The sequence below is a fragment of the Camelus dromedarius genome, chromosome 5, assembly GCF_036321535.1.
Source record: "Camelus dromedarius isolate mCamDro1 chromosome 5, mCamDro1.pat, whole genome shotgun sequence".
NCBI classification, from domain to species: domain Eukaryota; kingdom Metazoa; phylum Chordata; class Mammalia; order Artiodactyla; family Camelidae; genus Camelus; species Camelus dromedarius.
In genome coordinates, this window is record NC_087440.1 from 32249059 (window position 1) to 32265973 (window position 16915).

General features: G+C 51.4%; 4 protein-coding genes across 20 annotated transcripts; 1 reads left to right on the top strand and 3 right to left on the bottom strand.

Moving 5' to 3' along the window:
• Positions 1-27: 27 nt before the first annotated feature.
• On the bottom strand, positions 28-5488 carry TM9SF1 (transmembrane 9 superfamily member 1). 7 transcript variants are annotated; one of them, XM_031453484.2, is made up of 6 exons: positions 5355-5488; positions 4324-4688; positions 2920-3541; positions 2439-2624; positions 1256-1529; positions 28-688 (listed from the first exon to the last, which is right to left on the bottom strand). In XM_031453484.2, the coding sequence occupies exons 2-6, from the start codon at positions 4669-4671 to the stop codon at positions 295-297; spliced, it is 1824 nt and encodes a 607-aa protein (XP_031309344.1). In that variant the 5' UTR covers positions 4672-4688; positions 5355-5488; the 3' UTR covers positions 28-294. The 7 variants fall into 7 exon arrangements, with proteins under 7 accessions (XP_031309344.1, XP_064341921.1, XP_064341919.1 ...); XM_064485851.1 differs by having other exon boundaries at positions 4324-4479; positions 5355-5475; XM_064485849.1 differs by having other exon boundaries at positions 4324-4703; positions 5355-5452.
• Positions 5411-10022, top strand: TSSK4 (testis specific serine kinase 4). Of its 6 annotated transcripts, none has more exons than XM_031453491.2 (5): positions 5411-5515; positions 7290-7973; positions 8317-8531; positions 8904-9285; positions 9738-10022. In XM_031453491.2, exons 2-5 carry the CDS (start codon positions 7749-7751, stop codon positions 9918-9920), a joined length of 1005 nt encoding a protein of 334 aa, XP_031309351.1. In that variant the 5' UTR covers positions 5411-5515; positions 7290-7748; the 3' UTR covers positions 9921-10022. The 6 variants fall into 6 exon arrangements, with proteins under 6 accessions (XP_031309351.1, XP_010994076.1, XP_010994075.1 ...); XM_010995774.3 differs by lacking the exon at positions 5411-5515 and adding an exon at positions 5895-6028 and having other exon boundaries at positions 9665-10022; XM_010995773.3 differs by lacking the exon at positions 5411-5515 and adding an exon at positions 5895-6028.
• An 877-nt stretch (positions 10023-10899) lies between these two features.
• On the bottom strand, positions 10900-14338 carry CHMP4A (charged multivesicular body protein 4A). Its single transcript, XM_031453488.2, has 6 exons — positions 14192-14338; positions 12745-12894; positions 12481-12658; positions 11964-12078; positions 11659-11794; positions 10900-11237 (listed from the first exon to the last, which is right to left on the bottom strand). The coding sequence occupies exons 1-6, from the start codon at positions 14220-14222 to the stop codon at positions 11179-11181; spliced, it is 669 nt and encodes a 222-aa protein (XP_031309348.2). The 5' UTR covers positions 14223-14338; the 3' UTR covers positions 10900-11178.
• MDP1 (magnesium dependent phosphatase 1) lies at positions 12756-16841 on the bottom strand. 6 transcript variants are annotated; one of them, XR_004137268.2, is made up of 8 exons: positions 16107-16841; positions 15933-15993; positions 15751-15861; positions 15305-15412; positions 15114-15209; positions 14790-14949; positions 13308-13406; positions 12756-12894 (listed from the first exon to the last, which is right to left on the bottom strand). XR_004137268.2 is itself a non-coding variant. In XM_031453494.2 (7 exons), exons 1-7 carry the CDS (start codon positions 16141-16143, stop codon positions 12847-12849), a joined length of 621 nt encoding a protein of 206 aa, XP_031309354.1. In that variant the 5' UTR covers positions 16144-16841; the 3' UTR covers positions 12761-12846. The 6 variants fall into 6 exon arrangements, 3 of the variants coding, with proteins under 3 accessions (XP_031309354.1, XP_010994080.1, XP_010994083.1); XR_004137269.2 differs by lacking the exon at positions 13308-13406 and having other exon boundaries at positions 12761-12894; positions 15124-15209; XM_031453494.2 differs by lacking the exon at positions 13308-13406 and having other exon boundaries at positions 12761-12894.
• Between the last annotated feature and the right edge of the window lie 74 nt (positions 16842-16915).

Sequence of the window (16915 nt, forward strand, 5' to 3'; positions counted from 1 at the left end):
TCCAGACCAAACCCTCCAAATACAGGATCCTTTTTCTTAATAAATTTTATTTTGGTATTGTAAAAAGAAAAATCAGGACCCAAGCTAAAGGCAACTTAAAAAGTTCAAATATATACTCCTTATATAATAGAGATTTGTAATTTCCAGGCCCTCTGGGGAAGGAAGGCCCAAAGGGCAAAGGGGAAGACAACAAAGCCATCACACAACTCCGTCACTCAATCAGAAGAGATGTGGTAAGAGATCAATGGGGCGTAAAGAAAGGGAGACAAGAACAATAGTTTTGCCATTCAAAACTCAGTCCATCTTGAGGTTAACATAGATATAACGGATGAACTTTAGGGAAGAAAAAAAGGAGATGGTGCCCAGCATGAGGAAGAAGACATATCCAGTGAGTAAGGAGTAGCCAAAGAACTCTACTGTCTGGACCGCCCCTGACATGTTGGAGCGCCGAGCATAGTAGAAAACTGAATAGAAGAAGATGAAGAGCCCAGTGGAGCCAACACTCAGCACTGATCGCCACCACCAGCGGTAATCCTCGCCAGACAACTGGAAGTAGGTGAGTGCGATGGAGATGCAAGCCCCCACACTCAGCAGGATGGCGAAGACGAAGAAGAGGATGCCATACAAAGTGTACTGCTCCCGACCCCATACTGTGGCAAAGATGTAGTAGAGCTCCACAGAGATGGCACTGTGAAGAGAAGACACGATACATACCATTAAAGGGCTGTGCGTTGCCAGCACAGTGGTCAGGCCAAAATCCAGCCACCACCCCTCCATGTTACTGCATCACTGTGGAAAGTGGGCCCATTCTACTCCCTGCCCTGGAGTTCCTGGCTTGATGGGAATTCTTTTACCTATGATTAGCTGCTCTCACTTCAAGAACATCTTCAGAAAGTTGAGAGCAGGGATCTTGTCTGTTTTATTTTCCACTGTATTTGCCTGGCACTAAGAGGTACTCAACAGACTGAGCAATCAAATGAGCTTCAGGCCCCACATGGTGTTGCTAAATTCAGAAACCAGGAAGACGGTGAAAGCAGCAGTGTCTCTGGAGAGCTTTACAAGTGAGACACCTGATACTTGAACTGATTCAAGCTCAGTCCTGCTTGGAGAAAGGAGGAACCACTTAGTGATCTCTTAATGGTATAGCTGAACCAGGGATTATTTCTGACGTTGTGTTAGGGTACAGGGTGAGCACAGAAGGGAAAAGTTAAGGTCAGGAACCTGAAAGTGATGCCATGGAATAAAGAGAGGATACCTGAAAGGCAGGAAGCCTCCAACAGTCATGTGGACCAGAGTAGACTTGTACCAGGGCTGGGGCGGAATTTCCCGGGCGATGTTCTTGGTGCGACAAGGTGCGTCAAAGGGGCTAGCGTTGTTCTTCCCGAAGATGCCTCCAATGACAGTGAGGGGAAAGCCGACCAGCAGCCAAACCGTCAGAAGCAGCAGGATGGTGGTGGCTGGCAGAGCCTGTGTTGAACCATTGGCCCAATGCACGGAGTTCACCACACTCCACGTGAGGAAGAAAGGCACTGCAGGGATGGGCCCCCAGAGGGAGGGTCAGCACTGGGAGCTACATGCCTGGACGCACTTAATCAGACTGGACCTAAAGGGGTGAGGAATGAAACATCCTGCTCCCAGGCCAACTCCACCCTTTCGTGTCTCATTCCTTGTTCCTTGGCTTACCGAAATCTCCTCACCTATCCATTATCATTATTAAGGATCAAGGCAAGTCGTTACATAATGACCTAAGAGTGACACAAATCCACCTGCCTCCAAGGGCCTGTCCTGCTATAGCATTGGAGATTCCTAGTGTGAGACATTCCTTTGAATTAAGGCCGTTTTCAGAAAGCCCTGGTTCAAACATAAATGTGATGGAATAGAAGACATGTGGGGTTGGAAACACAAAAGGTTCAGATTACAAACTACTACTGCCTTTGAAAGGACAAGCTGGCTTGAAAGGCTAGAGTCGGGTAGCCCACTTCCAAAATAAAAAAAGCTAGGGGGCGAAAAGAAAAAGGAGTGTCAAAAAATAAATTCAAGAGTGTTACTTCAGTGTAATGGTTGAGAATAGAGGCTCTAGAGTTTGACTGCCTAGGTCTGAAACCTCATTTGCTGCTTTTTAGGAGTATAATCTCACGCAAGTTACCTAACCAGTCTGAAGTTCAACTTCCTCATCTGTAAAATGGGGATAATATTACCTGCTTCCTACAGTCAGTGTGAAGATTAAACGAGATGAAAGCCTGTCAAGTGTTTATCACATTGCCTAGCACATAGTAAGGGCTTAATAATGTTTATGCAAAAAATGCGTTTCTGTCTTTTCAATGGTTTTCTTATTGTTTCTTTTGTCTATTTTCATTGCTTTAATCTGACTCTATCTTGGGTTCCACAACGTGTTCTAAGTCCCTGAATCGGCCCACCAGGGCAAGGGCAGTCCTCACCAGAGAAGAGACTGGTGGTGAGAATGATGTTCCACACCCAACGCTCGCCTCCGATCTGCCGGTAGAAGTGGCTGGACACGTAGCCAGAGATGCAGCAAGTCAGGGCATACAACAAGATGGCTGCTGAGTTAATGGCCCCGTGACGGTGCACATTGAACATGCCCAGCAGCGCCATGACAATAATGCCTGCAGGGTGGTAGTGGAAAGCCCATGTTAGGTCTCCCCTGTCCCTCTTCTGGCAATTTCAGAAGAATCAGCCGCTTTTCTCCCAGACCCAGGGCCTCCAGCAAAACAATATCCCCCAATTCTGTTGTCCAGAAAGCCCACAATAGAATATACTCATCCTTGCTAGAGCCATCCCACCCCTTAGGTCTGCCCCTCACCTTGGACAGAAGACAAGATCAGCATATCTTTTCTGAACAAACCACCTACTTAGTTGTACCCCTTGAGAGAAATCCCAGATTAATTTTTATCACCTCACCAGTGCCAAGGGCCAGGAACTGGGCACCCACACCAAGCACAGCACAGAGCAGACCACGGTATGGAGGGAAGCGGAAGACATCTGTATGGATAATTTTCCAGCCATTGTCACCTTGGTCAAAGTCATCACCAGACCCTCCAGAGGTTGTCTCCTCATCCAAGTTGTACCGAGCCAGGTCATTCCGAAGCACACGCATGAGAATGACAGCCACAAAGCCCACCAGTAAAAACACAAGCACCATGGAATTGATGATGGACAACCAGTGGATTTCCAGTGTTCGGGGAAAGAAACCACCGTCATCACCACGGCGCCTGTCACTCCGACGCTCGACTGAAGTCTCAGACCAGCGCACGCTGTAGGTGTGGGTGAGGCCTAGGAACTCATCAGGTCGTAACCCATCTAAACTGTGGGGCTTGACATCCCGCACTGAGACATTGGCAAATATAATTCGATCTCTGTGGAATTCTAAGTGGAAGTCCAAATGGGTCCAGAGTCCTATCTTGTGGCTGTGAGGCAGGAAGCCACTCTCCTCCATGTAGCCCACAAAGCCCCGGATTGGCAAGTCATCCACCACAAATTCAAAGTAGTAGAGTTCTTCAATGGCCTGGCGCAGCTGTTCCACCTACAAAAACAAGTCAGGAGTCAGACAGGCCTTGAAAGGCCTCGCCAGGCCTCCCCAGCCACTGGATTTGAGAAGGGTTTCACCTCAGCACTACTGACATTTTGGGCTGGATAACTTGTGGGGGACTGTCCTGTGCACTGTCAGATGCTCCACCCCTGGCTTCTCACTAGATGTCAGTAGCACCCTCTAATAGAACAAAAATATCCCCAGACATTGCCAAAAGTCTCTTGGGAGACAAAACTGCCCCCTGTTGAGAACCAGTGGGTTAGACCCTAGTATGCTGGGATTCTCCGAAATAAGCAAGTATGACTTGACAGGGTTAAGACCTAGAAAAAGAGAGGCAAGGTGTAAGAAGTTCTGAAGTAGACTAAGGAAAAGTGCCCTAAGATGGGAATCACTGAAGAAAAAAGCATCACTGGGAAAATTAGGTAGACTGTAAAGGAGACAGTTAAACATGAGCCAAGAGGTAGGAATGGAAAAAAATGACTATGTAGGAGTGGCAGTTGGCACCTCACTACCAACGGACAAGCTTGGAGTCAGGAGCCCTGGGCTCTACTATCAGCTGTGCAATTTACTATTCATGTCTTGGAAAAGTTACTTCTGAGCAAGTACGTTTAACAACTGAATGCAAACAATACTATCTGCCCTACCTGCCACGTGGGGTTGTAGTTAGAATCAAATCAAATCACTTCCATAAAGTTGCTTTGAAAACTATAAACGTAAGGCACTGTTACTAGTCCCTGGGAGGGAGGGCTAATTCTAGTCAACATGGAGAGGCTGACCTGTGCAGGACTGAGCTGCATGTGGCACAGAATTCTCTTCTCCACATTCTCCCGAAAGCGGATCTCGTACAAAGACTCAGCCATCCGATCCCCATCCAGAACTTCACCCAGGCTAAGGCTTTTGTGGCGTATCTTCTCAGGGCTGCAAACTGGAAGCTGATAGTAGTGGTAAGTCTCCTGAGGGTTGTGGTAAGGTCCCACTTTGTTGACATATAGAATGACAGGGTCGCCGGCCTTGTAGTGTGTCACACCTTCCACCCCTGGCTCACGTCCTGTGCCCAGCAGAAGCAGCAGCAGGAGTGGTAACCACCAGCAGCTCCAACTTCGAGGGTGCCCTAGAACTGTCATCCTTAACGCAGCGGAACCTGTTTGGGGGAGTTCTGAGGTTATGGGAACCAGGGATCAAATGACACCCCAGGTCAGGTCCTTCGAACTGAAGCCTGATGGCTCCAATGCCTCCCCTTGGCCTTTCCGATCCTCCCTGAGGCCACCTCCCCACTGCCACACCACACCATCTCTCTGGCCCGAACAATGGGCTCCCCCTCTGCTCTAGTCCTCTCAACCTAGGGTTCCCCCCTCCGGCAGCCCGCCAGCCCGGGGCCTCCCCGTGCACCCCAGCTCGTTTCCATGGCAACTCCACGCGGCCTCGCACCTCCGGCACCTTCCCGCGGCAACCCCGAGGTGCTCTCCGCCCGGGAAGGGCTGGCCGAGGAGGCGCCAGCGGCCTCTGCGGCCCCGTAGCCGCCCTTGCACTCCTGCCGGGGTCTCCCTCAGAGCGGCGCGCTAGCTTGGGACCTGGAGAGGACCTGACGACCGACCTCCCGAGGGCTGGCCACGGTGGTGCCTGATCGCAGCGGCTGCGGTCACACCGCAAGACACCGCGCCCGGCTCACTTCAGTGCTCCCTGAAGAGCTTTCTACCACTGGAGGCCTGGCCCAACTCTGAAGACGCCGCGAGGCGAGGCTCGCCCGTCGCCCCGCGGGGGGCCCTCCCGGCGATCGCTAGGGCAGCTCAGGACACGTCAGTCTTACCACTTCCGCCTTCACCCGCCGGGCCCTCAGCTCGGCGGAAAGCTCTTCTGCAGCCTAGAGAGGGCCACTCCCCCGCGGTCTTGGCCGCTCCGACGCTCGGGTTGCCCCGAGAGGGGCTGCGTTAGAGGCCTGGCTGCGAGGACACAAACTCCCTTTTTTGGGTAAGAGTCGGCGCCGGTCCAGCCGCCCGTCCCCGGGGAGGTTCCAGTTGGACGTCTGAGAGCAGCGCCCGCTGCGCGCGCCCAGTGACTGCCCAGGACACGGGGCCCCGGGGCGGCTGCGCCCACACCTAGAGGACGCCGCAAACGTCTGCCGGCTGAACCAATGGGACTCGCCACCGACTGCCGAGGCCGAGCCCGGAGAGGCGGTTCAAGGCCCCCAACCCGGGCGGGGGTGAGGCTTTGGGCGTAGCTGTGCTAGGACAGAGTCTGGATCTCACCTCCCTGTTGCTCTGCCAACCATCATGAATGGCCTCCCGCCAAAAACCAAATATGTAAATGAAATTATTTTCCCAAGGCTCTACTGGAGCCCTCCCTGACCGTATAACGACCGTCTGTATCCGGCGGTAGAGGCAAGCCTGGGCCAGGTCCGGTGTAGAGGAACGCAAGGAGATGGGGTGTTCGCTCTTTTACCCCGTGAGTTGATCAGACTGACACTTTTATTGTTAAATGCAGGTAAAAAAAAATCCTGACACGCTTTGGTCTCTATGTTTTTATTCTTATTTATCTGTATGTGTTTGGGCATATCTTAATTTGTATTGCAGATTATTGTGGAAAAGTTCACCCTGATCTGTCCCAGCTATTTTAAGGGGATCTGCTATTAGGGGAGTTCCCCTGGAGATCAGCCCTTGGCGCATTGACTTCCTTTGGCCACCTGGAAGCAACATGTAAGGAACCTGACTTAAGGTTCCCTCTTCCCTGGTAAAGAAAGTGGAAAATCACAAGTGGCTTCTGGCCTGAAATGTCCTTCATTTATTCACTTCAGCCCTCTCTGACCCAACCCTCCTCCCTGGAGGAGGGGGTGAGATTCCAGGAAGTACAGGGTTGAGTTTTTAGACAATCAATTAATTTTGTAATTAGAAAAGTAACTTAGAAAATGGCTTTGGAGGAGACTTTTAAGTTACAACCACCTGGTCATTAAAGCCAGAAATCTGGGCCTCTTTCACAATTAACAACCCCCTCCTCCCATAAGTTCAGTGCCACCAAGACTTCTCTGCTTTTGTCTCGATTATCCTCCAAATTGCCCTCCATGCTGCCTTGGTTCAGGCCCCATCCCCTCACCTAAATTACCGTGGCAGCCATGTTGCTAGTCTCTGGGTCACCTCTTCCCTTGGATCCATGTTACACACTGCAGCTGCAAGGATTTTTTTTTCTTTTCTTTTTAATCTTAAAGGTGCCCTATTTCCTGCAACAGTGATTTTTTTTTTAACTTTTAGTACAAATTTTAAAAGGTCGCTTTCCATTTACAGCTATTACAAAATACTCACTATATTCCTCATGTTGTACAATACATCCTTTGCCTGTCTTACACGAATAGTTTGTACCTCCCACTCTCCCAACCCTATACTGCCCCTCTCCTCTCATCCCCACCGGTAACCACTGGTTTGTTCTCTCTCTCTGTGAGTCTCCTCCTTTTTGTTATGTTCACAAACTGGCAACAGTGGTTCTTAAATCTTGGTGTGCATCAGATTCAGTCAGAAACTTGTTAAAAATACAGATACCTGGGTCCCACCAAATTAGGATCTTGGGGAAGGAGGTCACTGGGCATCAGTATTTTTTAACAAGCTCTAATTTTGATGCAAACCAAAATTTAACCATGAGTACATACAATACCTTGCAGTTCTCAGTAATATGCTCACACTCGGATGTCTCGTGCTAGATTTTAAACGCTAGCAGCACAGGTGATCTACTGGCCTTATTGGTTACCTTCTTCCAGGACTCAGCACACTGCCTGGCACAGAGTAGGTGCTCAATAAATGTGACTGGTTGAAATGGACCAGATCCATGGAGGGAGTCTCACCGGATTACAGAGGTGCCTCCAGCAATGAATATGTTCCAAATTGCACTTCCTTCTCAAGCCTTGTGGCCAGTGGTGGATAGAAGGTGAATTATGATGTGTCAGAACATAGGACCTTGGGGAGTTCCGTAACCAAGAGGAGAAAGAAGTAACAACAGCCAGTAAAGACAGAAAGAACTGCTTCTCCCTTCTTCCCCCTCCAAGTTCCTAGTGGAGAGCTGAGCCCAGCATCCCAGACTTGTGTGACTACACAGGCGAGCTTCTGAAGACTAACTTCACTTTGGTACCCTAGCCTTCAGCAGCTCAAGGCGTTGGCTTTCAGAGCAGACAAGAGGCTTTTAAGTAGCAGAGCTCCCTGCTCTCAGCAAGCCCAACACCATGGGGAAGGGAGACACCTTGGAAGCAGCACCAACCACCTCGACCTACCGCTCTGTCATGGAGGAGTATGGTTACGAAGTAGGCAAGGTCATTGGCAATGGCTCCTATGGGACGGTGTATGAGGCTTACTACACAAAGCAGAAGGTCATGGTGGCTGTCAAGATGATCTCAAAGAAGAAGGCCTCTGATGACTACCTTAACAAGTTCCTGCCCCGTGAGATACAGGTGGGAAAGGGGGCTAGAGGAGGGAACTGGTACCAAGCTGCTTAAGGCTTTTCAGAAAGGGGTTAAAAGAGGGTGGAGCCGGAAACCCCCAAACCATAACTGAATGACTCACTGGGCAATAAGGAAAATTACTTGATGTAAATTCAGCCTCCTTCCACCTCACCTCCAGGCCCTCAGAAAGGAAAAGAGCAAAGCATAAGATTTGTCCCTAGGCTACCAGCCCTCTGGGGTTTGATCCTGTTGCAAAGTTCTAAGAAGGTAGCAGTGAGTGAGTAGGAGAGGTCTGGGAGTGCAGTCAGGGTTCTCCCTTCCTGGCTTTGATGGGTCCCTCTCCCGGGGCCAGGTGATGAAGGTCCTGCGGCACAAGAACCTCATCAACTTCTATCAGGCCATCGAGACCACATCCCGAGTGTACATCATTCTGGAGTTGGCTCAGGGTGGTGATGTCCTTGAGTGGATCCAACGCTATGGGGCCTGCTCTGAGCCCCTTGCTGGCAAGTGGTTCTCCCAGATGACCCTGGCCATCGCCTACCTGCACAGCAAGGGCATCGTGCACCGGTGAGGGCGCTGCCACCTGGACACAGGCCTCTGGGCTCTCAAAGGGGTTTTATGCATATCTCCCATTTTCTGCTCTTTTTTCCTCCCTGACCTCTCTCCTCAGTATCTAGGCCTATTCATCCACTTTATTTTAATCATCTGGTCAAGAACACTTACTAAGTGCCTACTGTGTGCAGAGCCCTTTGCAAAAAGCAATGGTGAGCACCTAGTGGTCCTCAGGTACCATCCTCTCTCCTCTTTGGGTTCTGCTCACAACTCCAAGGCTTTCCTCCCTCTGCTCCTGTCCTCATAATGGCCTGTCTCTCCCTCTTTGCCTTTCATCTCTGGCCCTTCAGCTCCCGGTCTAATACTAAGCCCTCTCCTGACCCCCAGCCTTTCTGCTGCTGGTAGGGACTTAAAGTTGGAGAACCTGCTGCTGGACAAGCGGGAGAACGTGAAGATATCGGACTTTGGCTTCGCCAAGATGGTGCCTTCTAACCAGCCTGTGCGGAGTAGCCCTTCCTACCGCCAACTGAACTGCTTTAGCCACCTCAGCCAGACCTACTGTGGCAGCTTTGCTTATGCGTGCCCGGAGATCTTGCTAGGCCTGCCCTACAACCCTTTCCTGTCTGACACCTGGAGCATGGGCGTCATCCTCTACACTCTAGTGGTCGCCCATCTGCCCTTTGATGACACCAATCTGAAGAAGCTGCTGAAAGAGACTCAGAAGGAGGTCACTTTTCCACCCAACTACCCCATCTCCCAGGAATGCAAGGTGTGGGCTCCCCCAGGGGGGCTGAGGCCTCATGGGTGACCCACGGGGAGGAAATGCCCAACCTAGACCTCCCAGCCCAGGGGGAGGCTCTCCCCCTACCAGAGCCATCTCGCACCCTCACCCTCCCTTAGAATAGTGGGGAGGGCTTTAGGGCCAACCCCTGGGCTCCCACCTTGGATGTGAGTGATAAGCAGGTTTCAGCCTCTATCTGTTTAGGCCAGAAGGGAAATCCTGCAAGGATTCCCCACAGGGCACTCCTCCTCCCCTTACCCCTCAAGGTGTTAGCTTTCTGAGCAGACGGGAGGCTTTTAAGGGTCAAATCAGGGCCACCCTCCCTTTCACCAGAGTGGTGTGATGGGCTATCCTGCTTCTTTCTTAGGTCCAGCTGCTCACTGCCTGTGTGGCACAATGGGGGGCCAGCTCAGCCAAGACCTCTCTCTCCCCTGCCCTAGAACCTGGTCCTCCAGACCCTACGCCAAGCCAGCAAGCGTGCCACCATCCTGGACATCATCAAGGATCCCTGGGTTCTCAAGTTCCAGCCTGAGCAACCCACCCACGAGATCAGGCTGCTCGAGGCCATGTGTCAGCCCCCCGGCACCACTAATCATCACCAGTCCTTGGCAGTCAATACCTGAAAGAGGCTGAGGGAGGAGGGGGCTGAGAGGAGAGCACAGCAGGAGGGTCTGGGGCTAAAAATCTTTTATACCAAAAATAAATCTAATTCTGTTTTAGTTTCATCAGGTGGAGTCAAAGACATTCTTTCCTCAGAGGAAGCTTAGCAGGGAACACTGTTGAGGGTAGGAGGTGGATTTCTGCCCAGAGCCTGTAACCAGTCATCTTGATAGCCGTTAAGTCAACAGTGTAATTCAGTGTAGCTGGCATGTGGCCTGTTCGGGAGGCGGGGAGGTGTGCTCAGATGAACACCTGCTTTGGGGAAGCTTCGTTATCCTGGCTGAGTACATGCTCATTATTTTATATCTCTGTGCACTCTAAATGTTCAAGCAGTGGGGCAGAGGCCCTGGTTGCTTTGTTTGGTCACAGCTCTGCCTGTCTGTGGTTCAAAGAGATGACACTTTGTTTTTTATGAAATGAGTATCCGGATGTATGCAATATCTCAGCTCCTTCCTCCTCCAAATACCACCTTAACCACTACTGAAACCATCCCAGTGAATCATGGCCCCTCTCGTTACAGCTCCTACACACAGAAGTGACAGTTCAAACCAAGCCTATTAACTGTGTGTTTTGGAAAAAGGAAAGCTACTTGCCCCCTTATCCCTGTATTCTCCTTCCCTGTCCTTGAAAAGGGGCTTTGTAAAATGAAAATGGGCGGTAAATCACGGGGCTCTCTTGGCAGAGGCCCAGTTCGGGGGAAGTGATGAGGGAAGACTCAGGGACAGCTCCACACGGTTCTAGAATGAGTAGCAGATGGCAGTTTCCTGACCCTCGGCACTAGACAACTCTAGGAGAAACCGCCTTGGAAGTTGGAGCAGTATCTGCCTGGAACAAGGGGGTTAACATGTTGGAAACTCCCATTTGTCCTCTGCTCCATCTCCCCTTCATCACTCCCATTATTATTCATTTCTTGAAATGAAGCTCCAAGGACCAGGGGACAAGTTTCAGGTGCACACAAGGCAGTATAAGCACTGGGGTTCCATCTGCCCAGTTTTATTGGGAACGAGGCATTGTAACTGCTAGCCAAGGGAGCCAGGGCTCCTCCCACACCAAGATCCCTCTTCAGAGTTGAGCCAAGGATCCTTTTCTCAGGCAGGGTCACGCCACCACCCCCAGCAGGACCTCCCAACCAGGCCACGTTCACGTTCCTCTAGCTGAGCACTTGGCACTTAAGGAAAAGCGAACAACAAAGGCAGCATCGGGTAGACAAGCCCAGACTCATCAGGATACCCACTCGGCCAACTGCTTTAGTGCTTCTTCATCTTCATCCGCTTTGGGAGCTTTGGGGACAAGGACACCCAGAGAAAGAAAGAAGTGTTAAGGCTCAGCAACTTCCAACCACTCCCTGCTCTAAGGCTCAGAGCTGGCGGAATTCTCTCTCCTGGCAAAGAACCTAAGGGTGTGGCCTTGCTGGGCTGCTGCTGATCCCCACAGCACCTTTGCGCAAATTGGAAGGGGACTCTTTCTCCCACAATTTGCAGCCCTAAACCAGGGAATACAGCTTGCTGAGTGGAGCGCAGACCTGATTTCAGTCTCCATTACCCTTCAGTCAGGTGCCCTTATGCAGTCAACAACCCTGTGCAACTCTAGCAGCCACCCTTTCTGCCTGGATCCTCTGAGGCAGGAAGGATGAGAAATAACTTTTCCCCATATCTGTCCCAACCTCTCAAGTCCTTGAGATGACAGAACAGCCTCAGGTACCTGGCACTGCAGGCAGGTGTGTGGAGGGTACACTGGGCAGCGTGACTGGGGGTTCTTCCTCCTTGTCGCCCACATGTAACAACTCTCGGGCCAATTCCTCCTGCTCCAGTTCCTCTAGCTCCTCCAACAGTTCATCCTGGATATGGGATGACAAGACCATTCAAGAAGGAGAAAGGAAAATTCTACTTCCAAAAATGTACTACTTTTGGAGTACCCCCCAACTTGCCCCACAATTCTCTCGGGCATTCCTTCTGGCTGGTCCCATGCCTTCTCCAGTACTCCCTGATCCCCTCACTCCCAGTCACCTCATCCACATCATCTCCAAAGCCCACGGGCCGAGAAATGGCATCTGAGATCTGCTGGGCCACCTCCTGTTGTTCTGTGATGTCAGCCATCAGTTCATCCACCTTGTCAATGTCCCTGAGAACAGGATACATAGCCCAGAAATCAGGTAACAACGCCCCTGACCTTTTCATCTCACATGAATGAAGCCTCTCCTGCCTGTGGCTTCAGACTGATAAATCCATGGCTACCAGGTAAGAGATCTCTGGAAAGATATAAAGAGGCAAGTCTGGGCTAAAAGATGACAAGAGGACAGGCTGCTCTCTCTTCACTGAAGGATCTTTCAAAATGAGGAAAATCATCTTTCCTCCCTAGAATGCCCCAGCCAGCAAAGAGATCGTCTTGCAACAAGCAAGGAGGCTGACAGAGGTCTAGGCATCACAGGCATCTCTACTGTAAATTCACATTAGAAGAGGTTTTAGTACCACAAGCTACTCTCCCCAGTGCCTGGGCCCCCTCCTCCCATCCCCCCGTACCCACATGTCCTGGTAGGCCTTCTTCATGCCTCGGGCAGCAAGCTCCATGGTACGAAGCACTTCTGCATTGGTGGTAGCATTCTCAATGGCCTCACGCTGAAACTCCAGGGTGGATAATGTCCCGTCGGTTTGTGCCAGCTGCTGTTCCAACCTTTTCTTTCTCCGCAAAGCCTGTAGGGCAGCTGACCCAGTCCACACCCTGAACATCAGAGCTGGAAGCCCCTGCTTCCCACCTGGGCCCTCCCAATTGGTGCCTCTTCCCCATTACCTCTCTTATTCTTGGTCCCATGCTTCTTGGCGGTTTGTAGCTCCTGCTGAATCTTCTGCTCCAGAAACTCCTGTTTCTTGATCAGTATCTTCTCCGTCTCCTTCAGTTTCTGTATTGCTTCTTCAGGGGTTGGCCCCTTCTCCTTTTTCCCTGGAGTCCAGTGGAGCAGCCCACATTGTATGAAGGAAAAATATTAGCCAGCAATCACTGAGCGCATAGTACATGCTATGCACTTGACTGTTATTATTAACCCGCAAATGACTTTCGACAATGAATATACCATCTCCACTTTACAAATGTGAAAACAGGCACAAAGATGTTAACATTTTTGTCTAAAACCACAACCAGTAAGAGATTGCACAGGAAATGAAGAGTGGCAGTATGACTTCCAAAGCCAGTATTCTTTTGCTATTTCAGCCTACCTTTCAAGTCATTCCCCATCTTTTTTTTTTTATTCTTTTTTTTTTTTTTGGTTCACAGCAAACTGAGTAGAAGATACAAAGACTTCACATATACTGCCTGCACCCACACATACATAACCTCTTCACGATCATGTCCCTCACCAGAGTTCAGTCACTTTTATAATCACCGTTCCACTTGCTATCCTAAGAGATATTCAAGGTCTTGATTCCACAGGCTCAAACTGAACAAAGTACAGGGGGCTAGAGAAAAAAAAATATGATCTCAATTTTTCCATTCATCTTCTGCACTTCTAACAGACTTATTTAAAACAAAAAATCTGATCAAGGTCCTTCAGACCTGGCCCTGTTTACCTCTCCATCCACACTTCTAGTTCCCTCTTCTTTTGGTACATGCACACGCACATGCACACACACACCTGTACACAGGCACACACACACACTCACTCGCAAGGCAGCCAGAACTTCTCATTTCCCTAAATACACCACACTTTTTCCTGCCTCTGTTTTGCACAGATACCTCTGCACGGAGCACCTCAATACCCAACCTGGCATACTTCTAGCTTTTTGGATCATCACCTGCCACGCCTGCATGTTCAGTGCGCCCCTGGTTTTTAGGAGACTCTCCATCATGGAGTTGCTACACTACACTGCAAATGCCAACTTTGCTTGTCTTCCCCCACCACGTAGGCAGATTGCCAGAAGATTGCCAGCTGGGATTGCCTGTGGTCCAGGATAAAGTAAGCACCAGTATTCTGGACAGGGCTGGATGCCAGAAACTCGCCCCCCAAGTCTAAACAGTGGGAGCCAGCACAGTCGCCACGCCCTCCACTCTCCTCCCCTCCGGGGCCTCGAACTCTTCCCTCGAGGGTGGGGGAAAGAAGGCAGACGGAGCCTGACAAGGCGGCGCCTCCTGGCCCGGGACAAGGCCTCACTGGGCCTTCGGGGTTTGCGGGACAGCATCTCCCAGGTCTCTCCCCGCCCCCTGCGGCCAGCACCTCCCGGTGACCAGTCTCGCCCGGGCTCACCCCTCCCGAAGAGTCGGCCGAGACCACTCATCGCGACCCTCGCCTCTCCCGCCTCCGCCCCACGGCCGCCCGCGCGCTTCCGCCTCGCTCCCGGGAGGGCGGGGCTCACGACTTCGAGACCCGCCTCGGCCAATCCCTCCTTGGGCACCGCGGCGACATCATCAACCAGCGCTAGCGAGGCCACTGCTATCACGTGTGAGACACCAGCCTCAAAGCCACGTGCTCCTCTTAAAGCGGCAGCTGGGTTTCCCACGACATAAAGGGCCGCCCAACCCCCACCCCAAAACAAAGTCTTTGTTTCCTGGAGGTTAATGTGCCAGGTAATGCAGCCCACTGCTTGGGGCCAGTGGAAGAGTTCTTCACGCCCTTGACAGAGCTCCGGAGAGGGGTGGGGATGGGTGGGTACAAAGCGATCATGTTCTTGGGTTTGCCACAAGTTCATAAGGCAGGACCTGATGCGGTCTAACGCGTCACACTGCAGTCCTGGTACCTCCCAGTCGCCCACCCCAGGTCACAGTCTAGAAAAAGCAGAAACAACCCACACTGGCTAGATCTCTTCTGTCACACAGAAATTCACTTTAATAATTTACAAATGCACCTGAAAATGCCCTCCTGGTGTTCTTGCGGTTCTGTGCCTCAAATGAGGTTCATTCACAGGATTGGACTTCAGAGTCCAGCTTGGGCCTTTGCAAATGTCTCTAATCCTTGGGTTAGGATCTGAAGGTTCATTCCGTTCTGGACATGAATGCAGGTAACACCTAGAAAGAAAAGCCACATTTCATTAGGCCTTCAGGGATCCCTATGATCGCTCTCACCTTTTTGGGGTGTCACCGGCATGCAAACTCTCCATCCTGTACATATCTACCTAACCCCTTCCCTCTTAGGAGCCCTTTCTCCTCACTCCCCAAATGGCTGTCCTCACCACTCAGTACCCAGTTTGCTGACGTCTACAATATTCCGCCTCTCATCATCAAAGAAGATCATCTGGGAGAGAGGAACTCCAGTCTTCCGCTGCAACCTGTGCAAGACAGGGCGGGTGACCACGCTGGCTTCTTAGCTCCTCCAGCCTGTCTGTTCTTCTTTCTCCCTGTTTCTACTCTTATCGCCGCGTACCTCTCGAAGTGTGTGATCTTGCTGCCTGGATAGATTTCCCGATGAACAAAGTATCTGACAAGGTCAAAGAGCTCCAATAGCTGATTGGCCCCTTCAACCTCACCTGTCCTGCAAAAAGGTGTAGTAAGATGGGATCAGGAGAGCGGAAGGCCAGGGCTGGAAGTGAACGTACATTTAACCAGGGGGAAATCAACTTGCTGTTTTTCTGGGATGGGTAGGCATCCTCGGCCCTTATTCAATTCCATATCCTTCGCGTCTGACCCAGGTGGCACTGAGCCAATGTTTGATAAACAAAAGGCACAGGGGAGGGTACCATTCGAAAAATATGCAAATACCTGCAGATTTGTACCTCCTAAATTTTTGTAGCCAAGGGGTTACACGGGAAGCCTCCTCATGCACACATCTCTCAGCATTAGACTGACAGTACGTTCAGTCTCTCATCTTACCGTGAGGCGGCCGCGACGGGTACACCCAAGCCCTGCAACCGTTCCAGGACCTCAGGCACCTCCGGGTACAGCCGGACCGTCTGCCCCCGCCTATCGCGTACAGTTCCATCACTGGAGAGGGCGAGAGTGCGCTCAGCTTCCGCGGGGCCCTGCCTGGCCCGGCCTCCCCAGCCCTGCCTCACCTTCTCTTGTGGAACGGGGGGTCCACATGCGTGTCCACCCAGAACGGCCAGAGCGTGTAATCTGCGAGAGGAAGGAGGGGGAGGGCTCAGTCTGGGAGGGCGCACGCTCTCGAGAGCAGCAACTGGGGGTTGGAAAGAGAGCGTCCTACGACATTCCCCAATGCGGTCTCTCACCCAGATCGAAGACTGCGAGCTTCGGGAGCCGCGCCATAACCCGCACCCGCAGGATGCGCGCACCGAGGCCGCCCCGCCGTCCTTAGAGAAGCAGCGACTAGAGCGTCGCCAAGTGGGATTGGAGCGATGGTTCTGGAGACCGCGCAAGAGCGCCTTCTGGTGGTGGAGAGGGGAAGGACCGCTCACAGAACCACAGCGGTCCTCAAATCTCTCCAAGCGATCTTCCCTTACTTCTCCACCCTGCCTGGCCTGACCAGCTACTACTGAACTAGAGAAGCCAAGGAAGGGAAGGCCTTTCTTCTGGCACCGGCCTCTCATTTTATCTCACCAACTGAGACCTAAAGTGACCCATCATAGCTTGTCACTCCTCACTCCACCTTTCTCCTTATCAGCCTCTCCACCAAAGTATAGAACCCAGAGCCCTCAGCAATATTCCAGCCATAAAAGAATGTAGTGCCTGCAAAGTCCTTGCGGCCTTTCTTGAACCAGGCTCAACTGCCCAGTAGGGTCACAATGGGAGAGAATTCACTCCCCTAGTTTCTACCATCCATGTCAGTAGTATGCTGATAGGTATGTAACAGCCAATTTGGGGAGAAGGACTGATCTGTACTGTTTGTTGACTTATATTTCTACCATGGCCAATTTTAAGCTACCAACATGAAGTCACTTAATATGGGGTTGAGAAGAAAGGCCAACAGTTAGCTCTGGAGTCAGTCAGAGAGTAGGCTTTCTTAGAGTCTGATAACCCCTCTAGGGGCACATTTCCTTCCACAGTCCTACTCCTTCAGCCTGGTGTAACTGTGTGTGCC